Source organism: Schistocerca nitens, chromosome 5, assembly GCF_023898315.1.
Source record: "Schistocerca nitens isolate TAMUIC-IGC-003100 chromosome 5, iqSchNite1.1, whole genome shotgun sequence".
NCBI lineage: Eukaryota > Metazoa > Arthropoda > Insecta > Orthoptera > Acrididae > Schistocerca > Schistocerca nitens.
In genome coordinates this window covers 252611545-252627602 of record NC_064618.1, presented here as the reverse complement: position 1 = coordinate 252627602, position 16058 = coordinate 252611545, and the positions used below count along the sequence as shown (strand labels likewise).

General features: G+C 41.1%; 1 protein-coding gene across 5 annotated transcripts in view; it reads left to right on the top strand.

Annotated features, from left to right (window-relative positions):
* The window catches only part of LOC126259879 (uncharacterized), a 136996-nt gene extending 127704 nt beyond the window's left edge, over positions 1-9292 (top strand). For 2 of the 5 annotated variants that reach the window (XM_049956944.1, XM_049956945.1), the window contains exons 2-3: positions 8833-9031; positions 9104-9292. In XM_049956944.1, the coding sequence (XP_049812901.1) occupies positions 8833-9031; positions 9104-9189 (285 nt within the window). In that variant the 3' untranslated portion in view covers positions 9190-9292. Of the gene's footprint in view, positions 1-717; positions 747-8832; positions 9032-9079 lie in introns of those variants that run through there. The other 3 variants (XM_049956947.1, XM_049956946.1, XM_049956943.1) reach the window with 3 other exon arrangements.
* Positions 9293-16058: the final 6766 nt, after the last annotated feature.

The following is a 16058-nucleotide window of genomic DNA, read 5'->3' as shown; positions in this document are numbered from 1 at the left end:
TATATTCATGTCTCTTCTTGTGTATCTCAGCCAACAATCGAAAGTAAATTAATGCATCAAGGACAAAAGTTCACTCTATTGGGCTGTGAAAGAACTAGGGCCACGTCTTGTACCATCTGAGTGTCATGCCGGCCACGGCTAGACTTAACAGACCGTAAAAGTGGAATGGAATTCTGTCTGCATTCGCGGTGAATTAATCTCTTGCGATCTCTCAGTCAAAATATCCAGACGTTGATTTTTATGTTCTCCGTATTGGAGGTGATGTCTTGAATGTAGAGCACCATTCACTTTCCGAAACTGGGTGAATCCTGTCACAAACGTCATACAACGCTTTTACAACTAGAATTTTATTATTATCTGCTCTTGTTGTTAGAGCCAGATGAAATGTTTCATTATAATTTCTCCATACATAATGTGTTAGAGACAATGTTTTACCTCATAGATGATAAATTTCAGTGTCCGCTACCATCAAGGAATTAGCTCACAATAGCGCATACTGAATGTGTCAGTAGTAAAGGCTGCTTTTCGACAGGGCAATGAAATTCTTGTTTGATACCTGCCGCCGAAACCACCACGGCCATGAAATTCCCGCTGAAGTCGCGAAAACAATCCGCCCGGTACGCTGTTTGGACAGTTAATATTTACTAAACAGCCTACAAGGTTACGATTGTGTATATAAGCCACGTTCGGCCGCCAAACGCCACACGGTGTTGCTAGCTGCAGACCACGCCATGGCTAAACTGCTGGTGAGTGCCTCCGCGTCTTCGCCTCGCATATAAGAATAAGATTTCGTTGCCATCATTGTCAACACTTCGCGTGGATTTACTTACTGGGCACTGAGTACAGGCTGTAATGGAGACGAATCTCGATTGGCTTGTGGCGTCGGGAGATGATATCGTCATCATCTTATCGTTTCAAGAGCGTTAAAATTATCGTTTCATTCTGATGAACTTATTTTTAGATTTACTTTGTAGCTGTCCGACGCTACTTATGAGCGTCTTCTGCCGCTGATGCATAGCTACTGATCATCATCTTACAATAATTATTGGTCCAAACCACACCTTAACTTACAAAAAGAAAGCTTTATCCTCTTAATATCTGAACAAATTTCTGTTTGGAAGAGAAAATGGAAAAATCATATTGGGTAACTAGTAACGAAGTGTTTAAGGGTACGTAAGGTCAATTCTAACATGTGTTATACCTCTCAGGTGTAATTGGGTATGCCTCACGTTTGCAACCAGAGGCATTTGAGAAATAAAAAGCTGACAACATTCAATAAGAAAAAAAAATTATTTAACATATCGGTGATGCATTGATAGGATTTACATTGTTAAAAATAAAAAAAAGTGATGGGATACAATTCAAATAACTGTATATTACAAAATATAGCCGTATTCGAGAAATTCTTGGGATGAATTTATTCTCTTTCATACACACAGAAGATCGTTAGTTACAGTTACTGCACAAGAATATTGTCTCATCCCTAAAATTTGGTCTTGCGGCTGTAATGTCAGGATAATGTCGTACTGCATCAGTTCAAGCGGAACCGGTCTAGTTGGGCCCTAATGCTTCTTGCGTAGTTGTTCTGTCTCTGCACTGGCCGAATGCCTACTCCTCCTTATTTCTCATGCCCTTTTCCTACATACAAAGTGGCACTGCTGTTTTAAACTTCAATTATGGTAGACAACTATTTTTATTATGGTTAATTTTTCAGCTGTCACTGTCCTTCTCCGCTAGATGTACTTAACTTTCAAATTGTCATTTTCATTTCGTGGAGCATATATTTTGGATGATGCATCGCTAATAAAATAAAACCTTCAAAGTATTAGCAGTGAAAAGTAATCAGCCAAAAATGCTGAGTTCGACTGTTCATTTGAATTAATGGAAACTTGTAATAAATTGAAGTATATGGTGCTTTGAGCAAACCGAAATATTTTATCTCATTTCACATAATTTCATCTCTTTCATGTGCCTATGAAGACACATAAATGCCCACTTGTGATTACTTTAAACAAATAATTTTTTTGAAATTAACTTGCACGTGCAATTAGTTTATTACATCAATATGTGATTTACTTCATGTCATAGGTATTATAAGTAAATAAATATTTTTTAGAACTGAACTTCGCTCTGTATCGTCCAAACAATTACGATAACTCCTCGTTTGCATGTGTGTGTTTGTGTGTGTGTGTGTGTGTGTGTGTGTGTGTGTGTGTGTGTGTTCGTAGCGAGCAACTGCGCGAACGGCAAGTCGCTCTAGGAGTATCCAAAACACTCAGGAGACAGTAAAATGTATCATAAGCGCTGGTAATATCGCGTAGAAACTCCACCCACACTCACTGGCACTCAAAACCATTTAACCTTCCATCCGTTAGAATCGCTTCGGTATGATGCGGATTCTCAACGAACGTCATTAAGGGATTAAGTATCAGCTGATACTGAAAAATGTAAGTGTACTAAAACATACCTCCGCGTCAGTACAAGTTTTAGTAATGACACAAACCATCATTTGCGGAGTATAAGAGAGTCATTTTGTCAGTGCTTAGGAAGGAAAGCATTTGGAGTAGTATGGGAAAAAGAATGCTGTTGCAGAGGTGAATAAGACCGACAGTTAACAGCCTAGAATTTATTCCGTGTGTCTGTTTGGGACAGGTAGGGAATACATTTCAAGACCACGTTCCCATACATTGACCTATCAATGAGAAGCACTTTTCGAATTGCTGTCTCAGTAGTTTGTCAGTGTACTACTATAGTTTTGATGAAAAGTGCAAGTGTTTGTATGTGTGTGTGTGTGTGTCTGTTTGTAATACACAGTGTGTGTGTGTGTGTGTGTGTGTGTGTGTGTGTGAGAGAGAGAGAGAGAGAGAGAGAGAGAGAGAGGGGGGGGGGGCAGGGATAAAGAGAGAAAGTGAAAGTTGCATATTGCGAGCGAAAAAAATTCACATTGAATCTATATATTTTGTAGCACTAGTTTTACGATCACTGCTCTTGGATGTTGTCTATAATATTATACACCATCTGTATCTAAACTTCAACATAACTCGGCAAACCTGAAGATGTTCAGAGAAACGAAACCGGTCGTAACACGTACCGAGCGAGGCGGCGCAGTGGTTAGCACGCTAGACTCGCATTCTGGAGGACGACTGTTCAAACCTGAGTCCACATTCAGGATTCCCGTGATTTTTCTAAATCGCTCCAGGCAAATGCCCCGATGGTTCATTTGAAAGAATACGGCCAGTTTCTCTCCTCTTATTAACCCAATCCGAGATTGTGCTCCGTCTCTAATGACCTCAATGTCGACGCGGCGTTAAACCCTATCTTTTTTCTTTCCTTCGGTCATACCACAATACCTGTCCAAAAGTAAAGCTGACAAGGTTTTCATACTCATTAAAAAGTGTTTCGGATAAGGAGTTTTTCTCTGTAACTTACTAGTTAATAAATGAAAGGAATATTTATTTAGACAGGTAACATAAGAAATGTTGCTCTATCTTCAGAGTGACGAAATAGTTTATTTCGTTATTTTCCGGGGAGTTCCTGCAAGAAACTTTAATTTTTGTTACATAAAACATTATTGTTTCGCAAAATGCAGCTGCTGTATTGAAAACGCATACAGATTAACTTAATTCAAATTTCCATCAATCTACGTTATCGAGGTAGAAACGTTCATAGTTTTAAGAGGGGATGCAACATGTTGCACTTTATTGGCTGTTTTCAGAAGGATGATTTGTTATCGAAATGTTCATTTAAGTGAGATGTCAAAACGAGTGCCCATTTTCCTTGCGTCATAAGTCGCTACTCTTTGTAAATGACCTACAGACGAGAAGCAAAATTTATGATATCAAGAACGAAAATCTTCCTCGATGCATTTTTCAAAGTAATCTAGGATTAATTATTCCACGTCGCAGACAGAACCTTGTTTTTTCATGCATGCCATTGGGCGACGTGCCTTATGTACAGTAGTGTAAGGATATGTTCTACAATCTAACCGACTTCCAACAGCTCATCGAGCTTATTATTTAGTAAGTTGCAGAGGTAAACACCTTATCTGAAACATCTTGGAGATACGTACCGCACACAACAAGAATTACTGTCGGAGACTGGTGACGCTCTTATCGAGCATTCACGGGGTTATTACATGATGTAAGACACTTACTGTTTTTCTTCACTGAAATCTTTCTCGATAATTCTATGAGAATGTCGTCCACTCCACGAGCCGTGTTGTGACTTTGGCCTCTCGGTACCCTTTCAAATACGATATCTTCAGCCTCAAATTGACATTTCCTCTCCCCTTTCCATAATATTGTCTTTATGTTTGCTTCATTTGTATAACCCTTCTATATATTCTTTCCACCTTTCAGACTTACATTATCTGATTGATACTGCGTTGCCATCTGAACTCTTTAGTACCGGTGTTGGTACAGCTGCTTCTCCTTTCTCTAAAGATTTCTTGTATTTCCCTATAGGCTTCATCTATCGTTCCCGAAGACATGCATTTTCTTGTCTATTCCCGCTGTGCACCTTTGCATTGCCAGTCTCATATTTAAACGTCTGTATTTCGTTTTACATGATTTACTGAATAGGTTTTTACATTTTCTCCTTTCACCAATTAAAATATATGTCTTTGGTGTTATCACAGGATTTCAAAATCTGGCTCTGAGCACTATGGGACTTAACATCTTTGGTCATGAGTCCCCTAGAACTTAGAACAACTTAACTCTAACTGACCTAAGGACATCACACTTATTCATGCCCGAGGCAGGATTCGAACCTGCGACCGTAGCAGTCGCGCGGTTCCGGACTGAAGCGCCTAGAACCGCTCGGCCACCGCGGCAGGATTTGTACTTCGTTCTTGCCTCTCTTGCCTCTCTATAAAGGTGCTTCTATGCTCTCTTCACAATCCGTCGCTCAAAGTTACTCATTCGTCGTTTGCTATAAGCTTTTTCAAAGATGCAGTCCGTTCATTCTAATGCTTTCTTTGGAAATCTCAGCTACACCCGGCTGTTGTGACTTACACGTCAAGTCTCTCTAATTTTCTGCTCAGAAATTTCTTCCGATTTAAAGTGAATTTCACAACCAATAAAGGATTGTCATATGTTTCGCAGTTTCAACTATTGTTTCGAAATCTCTGCCTTAACGTTATGCCGGGTGATTCCGTGAAGGTGTTACAAACTTTCAGGGATGATAGTAAAAGGTAAATGTACCAGTTCGTGGTAAGGAGCGCTGGTCCGGAAACGACCTTGTCGAAAGTTACGATCGATAATCGTAATGATAACTCTGATAGTGGACCTCTTCTACTGCAAATTCTTTGGTTAATTGGTTGATCTGCGTGGGGGGGGGGGGGGGGTGGAGGAGGAGCAAACAGGGTGGCTATCGACCCCTTCGGACTAGGGAAGTATGGGGAAGGGAGTCTGCTGTGCCCTTTCGAAGGAACTATCCCGGCATTTGCCTGAAGCGATTTAGGGAAGTCACGGAAAACCTAAATCAGGATGACCATACGGAGGTTTGAATTTTCGTCCTACCGAATGCGAATCCAATATGGTAATCACTGTGCCACCTTGCTCGGAGCAACTTCTTTGCTTTTCATGTTTTGGGAAGAGGTATTATGGAACAAAACAAGGAAGAATTCTCTATTGAACATGGGATCCAAATGAATTCCCTAAGAGCTGTTGATGATGATGATGTTTGGTTTATGGGGCGCTGAACTGTGCGGTCATCAGCGGCCGTACAAAGTCCAAAGTTTTACACTGTCCAGTTTTTTTTCTCAGCCCAATCTAGGCACTGTCAGAAATGATGATGATGAGGATAAAATGATGAGGACAACACAAACACCCAGTCCGCGGGCAGAGAGAATCCCTAACCCGGCCAGGAATCGAACCCAGGGGCCCCGTGACCCAGGGGCAGCAATGCTAGCCACTAGACCACGAGCTGCGGACCCTAAGAGCTGTGAACACTTGTTCAGTAGTAGAGATAAGTTTCACATTAGTAAAGATGAACTAGTGCTCTTAGATCTTAACTTATGCACTTTAGAGGCCATGTTTACTGGACTTTTTTGTTTTGATCCATAATTCCTCCTCCCAAAATTGGAAAAGTAGAGAGCTTGCAGTAGAGAAGATGCACTATCAAATGCATTAGGACGACTGTTGCTTGTAACTTTCGATTCGGTCGTATTTGGACCTGGTCCCTTATCCCAGGTTCATAATTTTACCCTACTGCATCATCGCCGAAATAATGTAACGTCATCACGGAATCATACTGTGCAATTTATTAAAAGCTTCCTGTGTCCCCAGGTGTTAAACTTGTATATGGCTCATTTGGTGATTCTAAAATGATCAGTAGTGATTTAACTGTTCTCCGTGCAGAGTTCTACTAGACTGCTTCCCCTTTCATTACCAGCCCATGTATTCCTACTATTTCAACTTGCCTTCCTTTTCCTACAATTAATTTACACTCCTCCATCACTATTATAATTTCATCTCCCTTAACAATCTAAATAATTTATTCTACCTCATCTATTATTTCAGCTTCTTCATGATCTGCGGACCTGGTAGAGAAATAAACTTGTACTATAAGGAAGGGCCGGCCGGTGTGGACGAGCGGTTCTTGGCGCTTCAGTCTGGAACCGCGCAACCGCTACGGTCGCAGGTTCGAATCATGGGCATGGATGTGTGTGATGTCCTTAGGTTAGTTAGGTTTAAGTAGGTATAAGTTCTAGGGGACTGATGACCTCAGCTGTTAAGTCCCATAGTGCTCAGAGCCATTTTTGTATAAGGAAGGGTGATACCTTTTTCCTTCTTTTGGCTGCGGTAATCCATTAAATATGCTGTTTACTCACATTCCAATTTTCTTATTCATTAATAATCCGCTCTTGCAGTACCCTGTACGGGACATATAATATCGTACTGTTAGGCTGCAACGGATGTCTATCAAAGGAGCCCCCTCCACACACCACCAACCCGCGTCTTGGCTGGTCATCGGGCTCAGTTCAGAGGATATTTACCACTGAAGACAAGTGTACTCCAATCAATGAGACTCCAGGCCGAGGACGTGTCTGGAGACACTCTGGACGGCAGTGAGATACCAACCTGACTGTCGCCTGCCATATGGACCAGCAACCAGGATCGATGGCCAAGGATTTTGGCATGATATCCCCCAGTAAATCTGACATTGCCGTTGATGATGGAAGGACGACTAAAGAAAAATCAAGACATTTTCGTAGGATTTATTGACCAGCTAAAACGGTTAATGCATAACATGCCCAACTACCAAGCGGGAACATTAAAGAGTGGAAATCCAAGAACAGATTTAAAAGGGCATTAGACAGCGATGTAGTCTTTCACCCCTACTGTTCAATCTGCACACTGAGTAAGCAATTACGAAAATAAAAGATAGGTTCAGAAGTGGAATAAAGGTGAAAGGATATCAATGAGACGATTCGATGATGGCATTGGTATCGTGAGTAAAAGTGAAGAAGAATTACATGATCTGCTGAACGGATTGAACTGTCTAATGAGTACATAGTATGGATTGAGAGGAAACCCAAGAAAGACGAAGGTAGTGAGAATAGTTGAAATGAGAACAGCGAGAAACTTTACATCAGGATTGATGGTCACAAATCAGATGGAGTTAAGGAAGTCTGATACATAGGCTGCAAAATAACCAATGACGGACAGAGCAAGGAGGACATCAAAAGGAGACTAGCAATGGCAAAAAGAGCAATCCTGGTCAAGAGAAATCAACCAATATCAAATATCGGCCTTAATTTGAGATAGCTATTTCTGACAATGTACGTCTGCAACTTGGAAATTTGTGATAAGGTCTTAAGCGACCAAACTGCTGATGTCATCGGTCCTTAAACTTACACACTACTTAATCTAATTTAAACAAACTTATGCTAAGGACGACACACACACGCCCATGCCCGAGGGAGGACTCGAAACTCCGACTGGGGAAGCCTCGCGGAGCGTGACAAGACGCTCAATACCGCGCGGCCACCCCATGTGACTGTACATCTAGAGTACAGCATTGTATGGTAGTGAAACATGGACTGTGGGAAAACTGGAACGGAAGAGAATCGAAGCATTTGAGATGTGGTGCTATAGACGAATGTTGAAAATTAGGTGGACTGATAAGGTAAGGAATGAGGAGGTTCTGCGCAGAATCGGAGAGGAAAGGAATATGTGGAAAACACTGATAAGGAGAAGGGACAGGATGATAGGACATCTCTTAAGACATGAGGGAACGACTTCCATGGTCTGGAGGGAGCTGTAGCGGGCAAAACACGTAGAGGAGATTGGAATACATCTAGCAACTAATTGAGGACATAGGTTGCAAGTGCTACTCTGAGACGAAGAGGTTAGCACAGGAGAGGAATTCGTGGTGAGCCACATCAAACCAGTCAGAAGAAAGAAGAAAAAGAAATCCCCCTGGACCACATGGAACAAATATATCAATCAATACCAAGCAGAATAAATGCCTGCATAAGGCCCAGTGTTGGAGCACCGTGTTATTGACTTCTTCAGTTTGTGAAGCACTTCCTCTTGAATAGATCTTCCAGTTTTTCTGAAAGTTAATCATTGTTCGTCTGTATAAGTCAATAACATCTGCCAATTTCCGTCCCATTCGGATGACTTCTTCAAGGTGTGTATTTTTCTTTTGTCTTAAAGTGTCAAATCACACATAAGTGGACCCTAGTAAAGATGATCGGCTAGTCAGATCAAAATCAGTAATCATTAATAAAACAGTAATGAAGACGATGTTTCTTATTCATTGTGACACGCAAGTGGATCTCATGTACTTCATACATTGATGTAGTCACTATTCCTCTGTTGGCAGACACTGTTCACGCTTCTCCTGTGTGTTGCCACCTTGGCTCATGCGCAGTTTGGCCAGGGCGGTTTCGACCGTCCTGGCGGAGGTTTCGGGAGGCCCGGTGGTGGTGGCGGCTTTGGCCCTGGAGGAGGTGGCGGCTTTGGCCCTGGAGGAGGCGGCGGCTTTGGCCCTGGAGGAGGTGGCGGCTTCGGCCCTGGAGGAGGTGGCGGCTTTGGCCCTGGAGGAGGCGGCGGCTTTGGCCCTGGAGGAGGTGGCGGCTTTGGCCCTGGAGGAGGCGGCGGCTTCGGCCCTGGAGGAGGCCGTCCTGGTTTCGGCGGTGGCGGCTTCGGACCCGGACGCGGTCGCGGTTTTGGCGGCTGAACGATGCACCTGCACCAGCTACTGCTCTCCACAAACTACTTCACTTCTTCATTTCAGTTGACTTGTGTGCAATTTAACTGTGAATAAAGCGTAATAATCATCATTGTGTTAATTACTTTGTCCAAATTTCATTAAAATCAGTGTATAAGTGAGGACTGATCGTAGCTAATTGACGAGTTTGCGAGGTGGGAATGGTAAGCCATTTGTGGCAACGTATTGTAGTCAGTCCACGACCAGAAATTATATGTCTCTGTTGTTCCATTACGGCCAAGGAACATCGGTAGGCATGGACTTAAAGATATTTTGTTTCATTCTGAATTGCCAAAACTGGTTGCTTTGAGAATAAAATAAAATATCATAAAGTGTGCGGCTGTTGGTAAAATTTATTGATTTGAAAAGAGATTCTATGTATCAGCCTAGCCAATGCCCAAAGGAGTGATCTCTTCACCACGACACTTCTATGAAATGCGGGAGAGGAGAGCTAATAGGCTTTCTTCTCCCACCTGAGTAAGACAAGAGATATGATTGGTACGTTCGCAATGCACGAAATGCGAATATGTGAGCTGCAGCACCTCTGCTGAACAATGTGTACTCTAGCAGGTATGTGTAATGAATCCTAACAACAGACGAAGAGAGATGTCATATAGCCCTTCAATTAATCAATGTACTATGAGTCCACATGCGTTCTGGGCTTATGCATTCCTGACAATGTTCAAGAGCAAGTCACAGAGAAAAGGAGGCAGTTTTAATATATGTCTGTACCTGTTACGGGCAGGGAATGGCCATTATAACTTATCATAATTTATTCACTGCTGCTGCTTTTGCATTTACTGCAGGTAATTGTTACAGTTAGTACCTCTTCAAGGAGCAATTCGTTGTCCTTTAGAGTCCCTCGGGTCATGTGATGATAAATGTATTTTTTTTTACTGAGGTTAGAACCAGGATTTCAACCTCAAATCCCTGTCCCATAGGCATTTTTTTCTCTGCCTTCGGATCTGTGTCTCTGCCGATGCCGGTTGAGTCCTTGCCAGCTTTGCACCACACTAAGAAAAATACTGTCGCCAAACAGTGAATGATAAATTACTCAGATATTCGAAATCCTTTCCATAATAGCTAGTAGAAAGAAAGAACTGCGGATGGAACTAGCAAACATTTCATGAAACATCCAGTCTTATAGCGGAAATTTGAAAATGAGTGTTAAATGACAGTCACGAACGATACTGCACTATAGACTTGTAACAGGTGTGTCCAGGAGCCACACAATATTGCAGCAATGCTCGACATGGATTTTTCAAGTCCAGGGGGAGACATGGGGCAAATATAACTCACAAATTTTGTTACAAGAAAACTTTTGGGACGACTGTGTTTTGAAGCATGCAGAGAAGGACGTTAATAGTAACGGAAGTTGTTAATAAATAATTTGATTGGCAGAACTAAAAACCTGGGCTATCCAATGAAAAGTAAGAAAGTACACACAGACACACAGCATAAATTTTTGCTGTATGTCAGACGAGAAAGGAGATTTCTGTACAATGTTACTGCAGGTAATGAATCCAGTCTGCCACGACAGTGACCCACACGCAAGCAACAGCAGATACTACTGTCTCGACTGCTGAATGTCAGACATCCCTAAATGGTATAACGCACTCATCATTAGGTGGTAGTGGCACACACTATGGAACGCCTGTAAAAATCCACCTCACAGTCAAGTAACGTTCAAGAAAGTGACCTTGACATTATCATTAACAGAATGGCCATCTTACTGTTTTTAAATTCTGGCTTTAATTGGAAAGTTTTGGTTTGTTGTGGTTTTAAGCGCTTCAGAGTGAGGGATCAGGTAATTTGAAAAGGCTAACTGCAGTCATTATAGTCGATGTTGTAACTGAATAATTCATGTTGTAGTAACAACAGCAATGACGGTAGATAGTAATAACACTCCAGCAGCTGGTAACCGTAACCTTTTAATATTACCAATTACAAATTAAACACTTTAATGCAACACTTTGATTGGTATCGGTGACTGCACTGTGTTACACTTAAGTGCACTACTTTAGATTAACTGAAATTAGGTTTTCAAAACAAGAAATTCGTCACCAAATAAGATGTCAGCCCAAAGTCCTCAAACAAAGTGAACTGGTAGGGAACTGGCATCTGGGAGTAGTAAGGTGCTGAGCAAAAACAGAACAATATTAAAAGTAAAATTCTTTATTGTTTATCCCAGAGGGCGATTTTTTAATTACAAAACAAATGATATCAGTTCGTCAGAAAAGCTAAGTTTGAAAAAAATCTTTGAATAAGAGAAACCAAAATTAAGTGATTCGTTAATGAAGCAATCTCTTACACCAAGTAAAATCAGTCTTCAGATAGGAAAATTAGCATTAAAATTTTAAAACTTTACTTACTCGGATGGGAATCAGCAAAAGGAATTGCTATTTCGTTGGTATGCATATAAAATAAGGTACTTGTCCGTGAAGCATACTTTAACACCACCAAACAGAATTTCAAAAAAGTTCACACACACACACACACAAAGCATATAACATTACATTCACAGCAACGAAACAACATAAGGGAAACGTCAGTTTGACTAATATGCATAATCAAAGCAATCAGAGAATTTTAACTAATGTATACCTCTGCGAAGGAGACTTCTGCCTTTTCACTTTTTCGCACAGAGCTGTGAAGCAACCAGTTTCACTAATATACATAATCATACAAAGAGAAAAATGTAACATGTACGCATCTGTGAACCAGACTGAGGGGTTTGCCACGTCCTTTTATGAGCAACGAAATCTCAGGCAATCGAAAGGCCTGACGAATACAAAATAGGGATATAAGGTAACGAATCGATTTCGGCTGAGCTCCTAGACACTTGCTCGGCGAATTCTAAAACAAACACAAAGAGTACAAACTAAACTGACACAGCAATTGAACACATCGGACAGATGAATGCATACAACTGAGTCGATTTGGTCCGCTAGTATCAAAAGAAGATAAATATTAAGAGGCACTTAAATACGAAGGGAAAAAAGACAGTAAAACTTTAATTTTAAGAAAGAGAAACGCTTCCTGTAACTGATACCCTCTTACAATTAAACGGGTATTTGTCTTAGATTCATATCGCTAGGATGCTGATCAGCACCAAGGCACAATTCGCAAAGTACAATATAAAATGAGAGTCAGTGTGGTGCTAACAAATATTCACAGCACCCTTGAGAATTAGTCATCACTTTACATACTCATTTCCTTCATGTCGGGCTCTGCAGACGGATATTTTGAAGTTTTCCATGTCGGCTGTTTTTCACAACCATTCAGTGTATGATACCTGGCACTATTGGCAAATTTCGGATTTATAGACCGTTTTCGATTGCTCTCTGGAAAGAAACAACTGTAAGTTTGGATTACTGACAAACAGAAATAATACTTTAGAGGAGGCAGCGTAAAATTGTACTTACATGTGCCAACGTGTCTTTTTTTGTGTATTATTTCATACCCCCACATCTCATATGAGGGGGGATGGAGGTAGATTGTTCGTCGTACAACCAACCCCCTCTCGAACCAAATGGCAAAAAAATTAGATGAAGAAAACCGGAAGGCGAGGTATTTATAAGTAATTTAAAACTGTATAAAGCTGAAAATAAAATGGAAGTTTTCATATATACAATAAATGTGACTTCTTACACTCGTAGTTAAGAACAGTAATAATAAAAGGTAAAAGGAAACACAATAAGAGCACATTCAAAAACACTGAGAATTAAAAGAAGTATTTTCCTGGCTCTCAAAACTGGAAGTGCCTGCCCTGGGGAAGGAGAGCGGGGGTCTGTTGTTGAAGAGGAAAACGTTGGTCGGCGAGGACAGTCGGAATGTGGTGGTATAAGGATGGAGGACTGGTGGATAGTATCAATGGGGTAGGAGTGGCCATTGGGACAGAAGATGGGGTGGAGCAGAGGGGGTATTGGTGAGGTTGAAAGTTGATAGGGAAAGGTCAGGAGGGTAAGAAAGGCAGTTGGGGAAAAAGGAAGTAAGGGAATATGGGGAATTGGTGTTGTTAGTGGTGACAAAGGATGGGTGATTAGAGAGGATGGTCGATGTCACAAACGATCATAAGCTCTCTATAGTTCGAGGGAGACAAAAATAGCGTATTTATGGTTGTTGAGGTGGCGAGATAGGAGATGAGTGAGGTGCAGGAGCTGGTCATCAGACGAGAAAAAACGGGTGGAAGCCACACTGGCTAATGGGAAGTAAGTGCTGTGGGTTTAGTTTTTGATGGAGGCATCAGAAGAGGATGGATTTAAAGAGCTTGTTAAACGCTGAGGAGAGGCATTGGGATGGTAGGATGAGGTATTGGTAGATGATTTGTGTAGTTTGAGAAGTAGGATTTTGGTCGCTTTTAACAGTTCAGGGTAGTAACCATTGTGAAAGTTTGTGAAGGACGTTGGTATAAATGGTTGCAAGGGTGACTAGAAAGGAGACAGTACGTACTTAAAGATGTCAATATGTAATACAGTTGTGACTAGGGGATGTATTGCATTTTCTGTGAAGTACTTGTTTTATGTCATGTGCTGTGATTAGGTTGTTTAATTCTGTTTCTAATATACTGTCCAAGTACTGGAAGCTGGAAGCCAAGGGTGGGACAGAGATGTTTCTCCATTAATGGATGGAAGGGAACAGGGAGTAATCAAAATGAGGTCATCAGGGATGGAGAAGAAGTCAAAGAGATAGGATGCAAAGTAGTCAGCTTTGCTGAGGTTGTCAGGTAAGCTCAGATTGTCATGGAACAGCAGGTACTGCGGGGTAGAAGACGGACAACGAGATGGTGGAATGCTTTCCAGTACTTGGAAGAATTAATGGAGAGTGTAGAGTTGAGCCTGATGCATGTTTGGCGCCAGCCCTGGCGTTTATTAGCATTTAGTGAAGTCCTGATATTTGTATTTGTCAGTGGTGAATGAGTGCATCCTAGTCACGAGTTCTTAGGGAGGAGCAGTACAAATGAGAGGCTACTCAGAGGAGTAGGGCTTGTGATGGAGAGCGGGCAAAGGTTAGAGGTTGGCTTCCAATCTGTCTATGGAGTCCCAGAGGTAGTTGTACATGTCTTTTGGGTGGAGATTGGGAGGATGAGGTTGTGTGTAGGAGATGGTGAGGAGGACAGATAGGTGTTCACTTGGAATAGTATCGAAGACTTCTGCAGTGTGGCATCCAAAGAGGTTTGGAGATGCTATGATGACATCTGGGGTAGTGTTATTTTCAGGACAAGTGTGCTGTGGGATAGGGACAAAGTAACCGTGGAGGGAGTCTGTAAACCGACGGCACCACCAGAGTTCTGCAGGGAATGTAGAGGTCAGAGGCAGTAATATAGGTGAAATTGTACAATGTATGGTTGAGGAAATCATAAACATTATTTGTTACGTATAAATGGTTATGTTATCACAGGTTATATTTCTAATGATATACCGCCTGGCAGAGAACATTTCTAAGTTTTTTACTTACAAAATTTAATGAAGACTTTCTTCCGTCCCCCTTTTACTGGATGTCACCACACTCCCCAGGATCAGTTGATGCTTTGGCACACTGTTGATTCTAGATATGGTTTTTTACAATTTCAGCCTTTTAATATATGCTTATCGTAGCGCACAATACGTTACGTCTCTGACTCATGTATCGACGTGTGGTAACACTGATTCAAATTGCTCTATGTTCGCTGTAACTGTTTACCGTGTAGACGGAGGTGACCGATGGTGTTCCACGACGAAGGCAAACATATAGTGTCCTACAACGTGGTGTTAGAAAAAATGACTATTACTGCATGCACTAAATATTCTGGTTTAAATTCTGACGTTCGCACGTTATGTGCTCTCTTTCAGATTGGCAATTCGATGTTTATTAACAGGATGATTGTACTACATATTAATATCTGTAAGTGTAATTTTAGGCTGTTCACTGTAAAATATTATTTTTGTATGTGAGTTAGTTATACTTAAAACTGTTGTATGTGCAATCTGTTTCTTCGTAGGGGAGGTATAATAAACTAGATACTTGTGGGAAACGGCAGAGGTGGAAAATTTCAAAATGTCATTGGTCTTCATAGTGATAACTATGTAAGCTACAGGTACAATTCCTTCCGTTAAACCTTAGGATGTTACCTTGTCATTAATTCCTTGTTTCAATAAAGAAATTAACGCTTATGTAATATCATTTTTTCGTTCAGTAGTTCTTAAATTAAAATAAAGTTTCTCATCTTTCGGCAGATAAGCTTTCGAAGTTACCCTCATCCGCTCTGGACGTTTCTGGACAATCTAACCGCAAGTAGATGTTTCAGAACCCAAAGCCCTATGGCAAACTGATCTAATGAAGCAATGTATACAGTTTGACAACGAGAGAGCTGTTGTTCAAGTTCCATCCACCCCTTGTCTATAATATAAAAAATCGTTTAAATTCTAGCAGACCACCACATCTGTCGGTATAGAGGAATCAGTCTGACATTCACTGTATTCCTATGAAAATACATCTGGAAGCAAATTCTATCAGCAGTGTACCCCATCTTTTATTCAAAATTCTGAGAGGATTATACTCTGACGCTTTTTAAATAAAACAGACGTTATTTTTAACATTCTACATCTTTACTATTCATGCCTGCATATTTGCAGACCTCTGTCGCTAGAGGGATCGGAATTGGAACGTGTAACATGATGGCGTGTAACCTAACAATGTCGGTGCGTAAGAACAGAGTGCTGTAATCGAGTTTCTTTGAGGAATTCGTCCGCACACAGAGCATCCTCATCTTCAATATGATAATGTGATAATGTCATATACGATAATGTGATAATGTCATATACGAGCACTGCGACATTTGCAATAATCCGGTCTTGGAT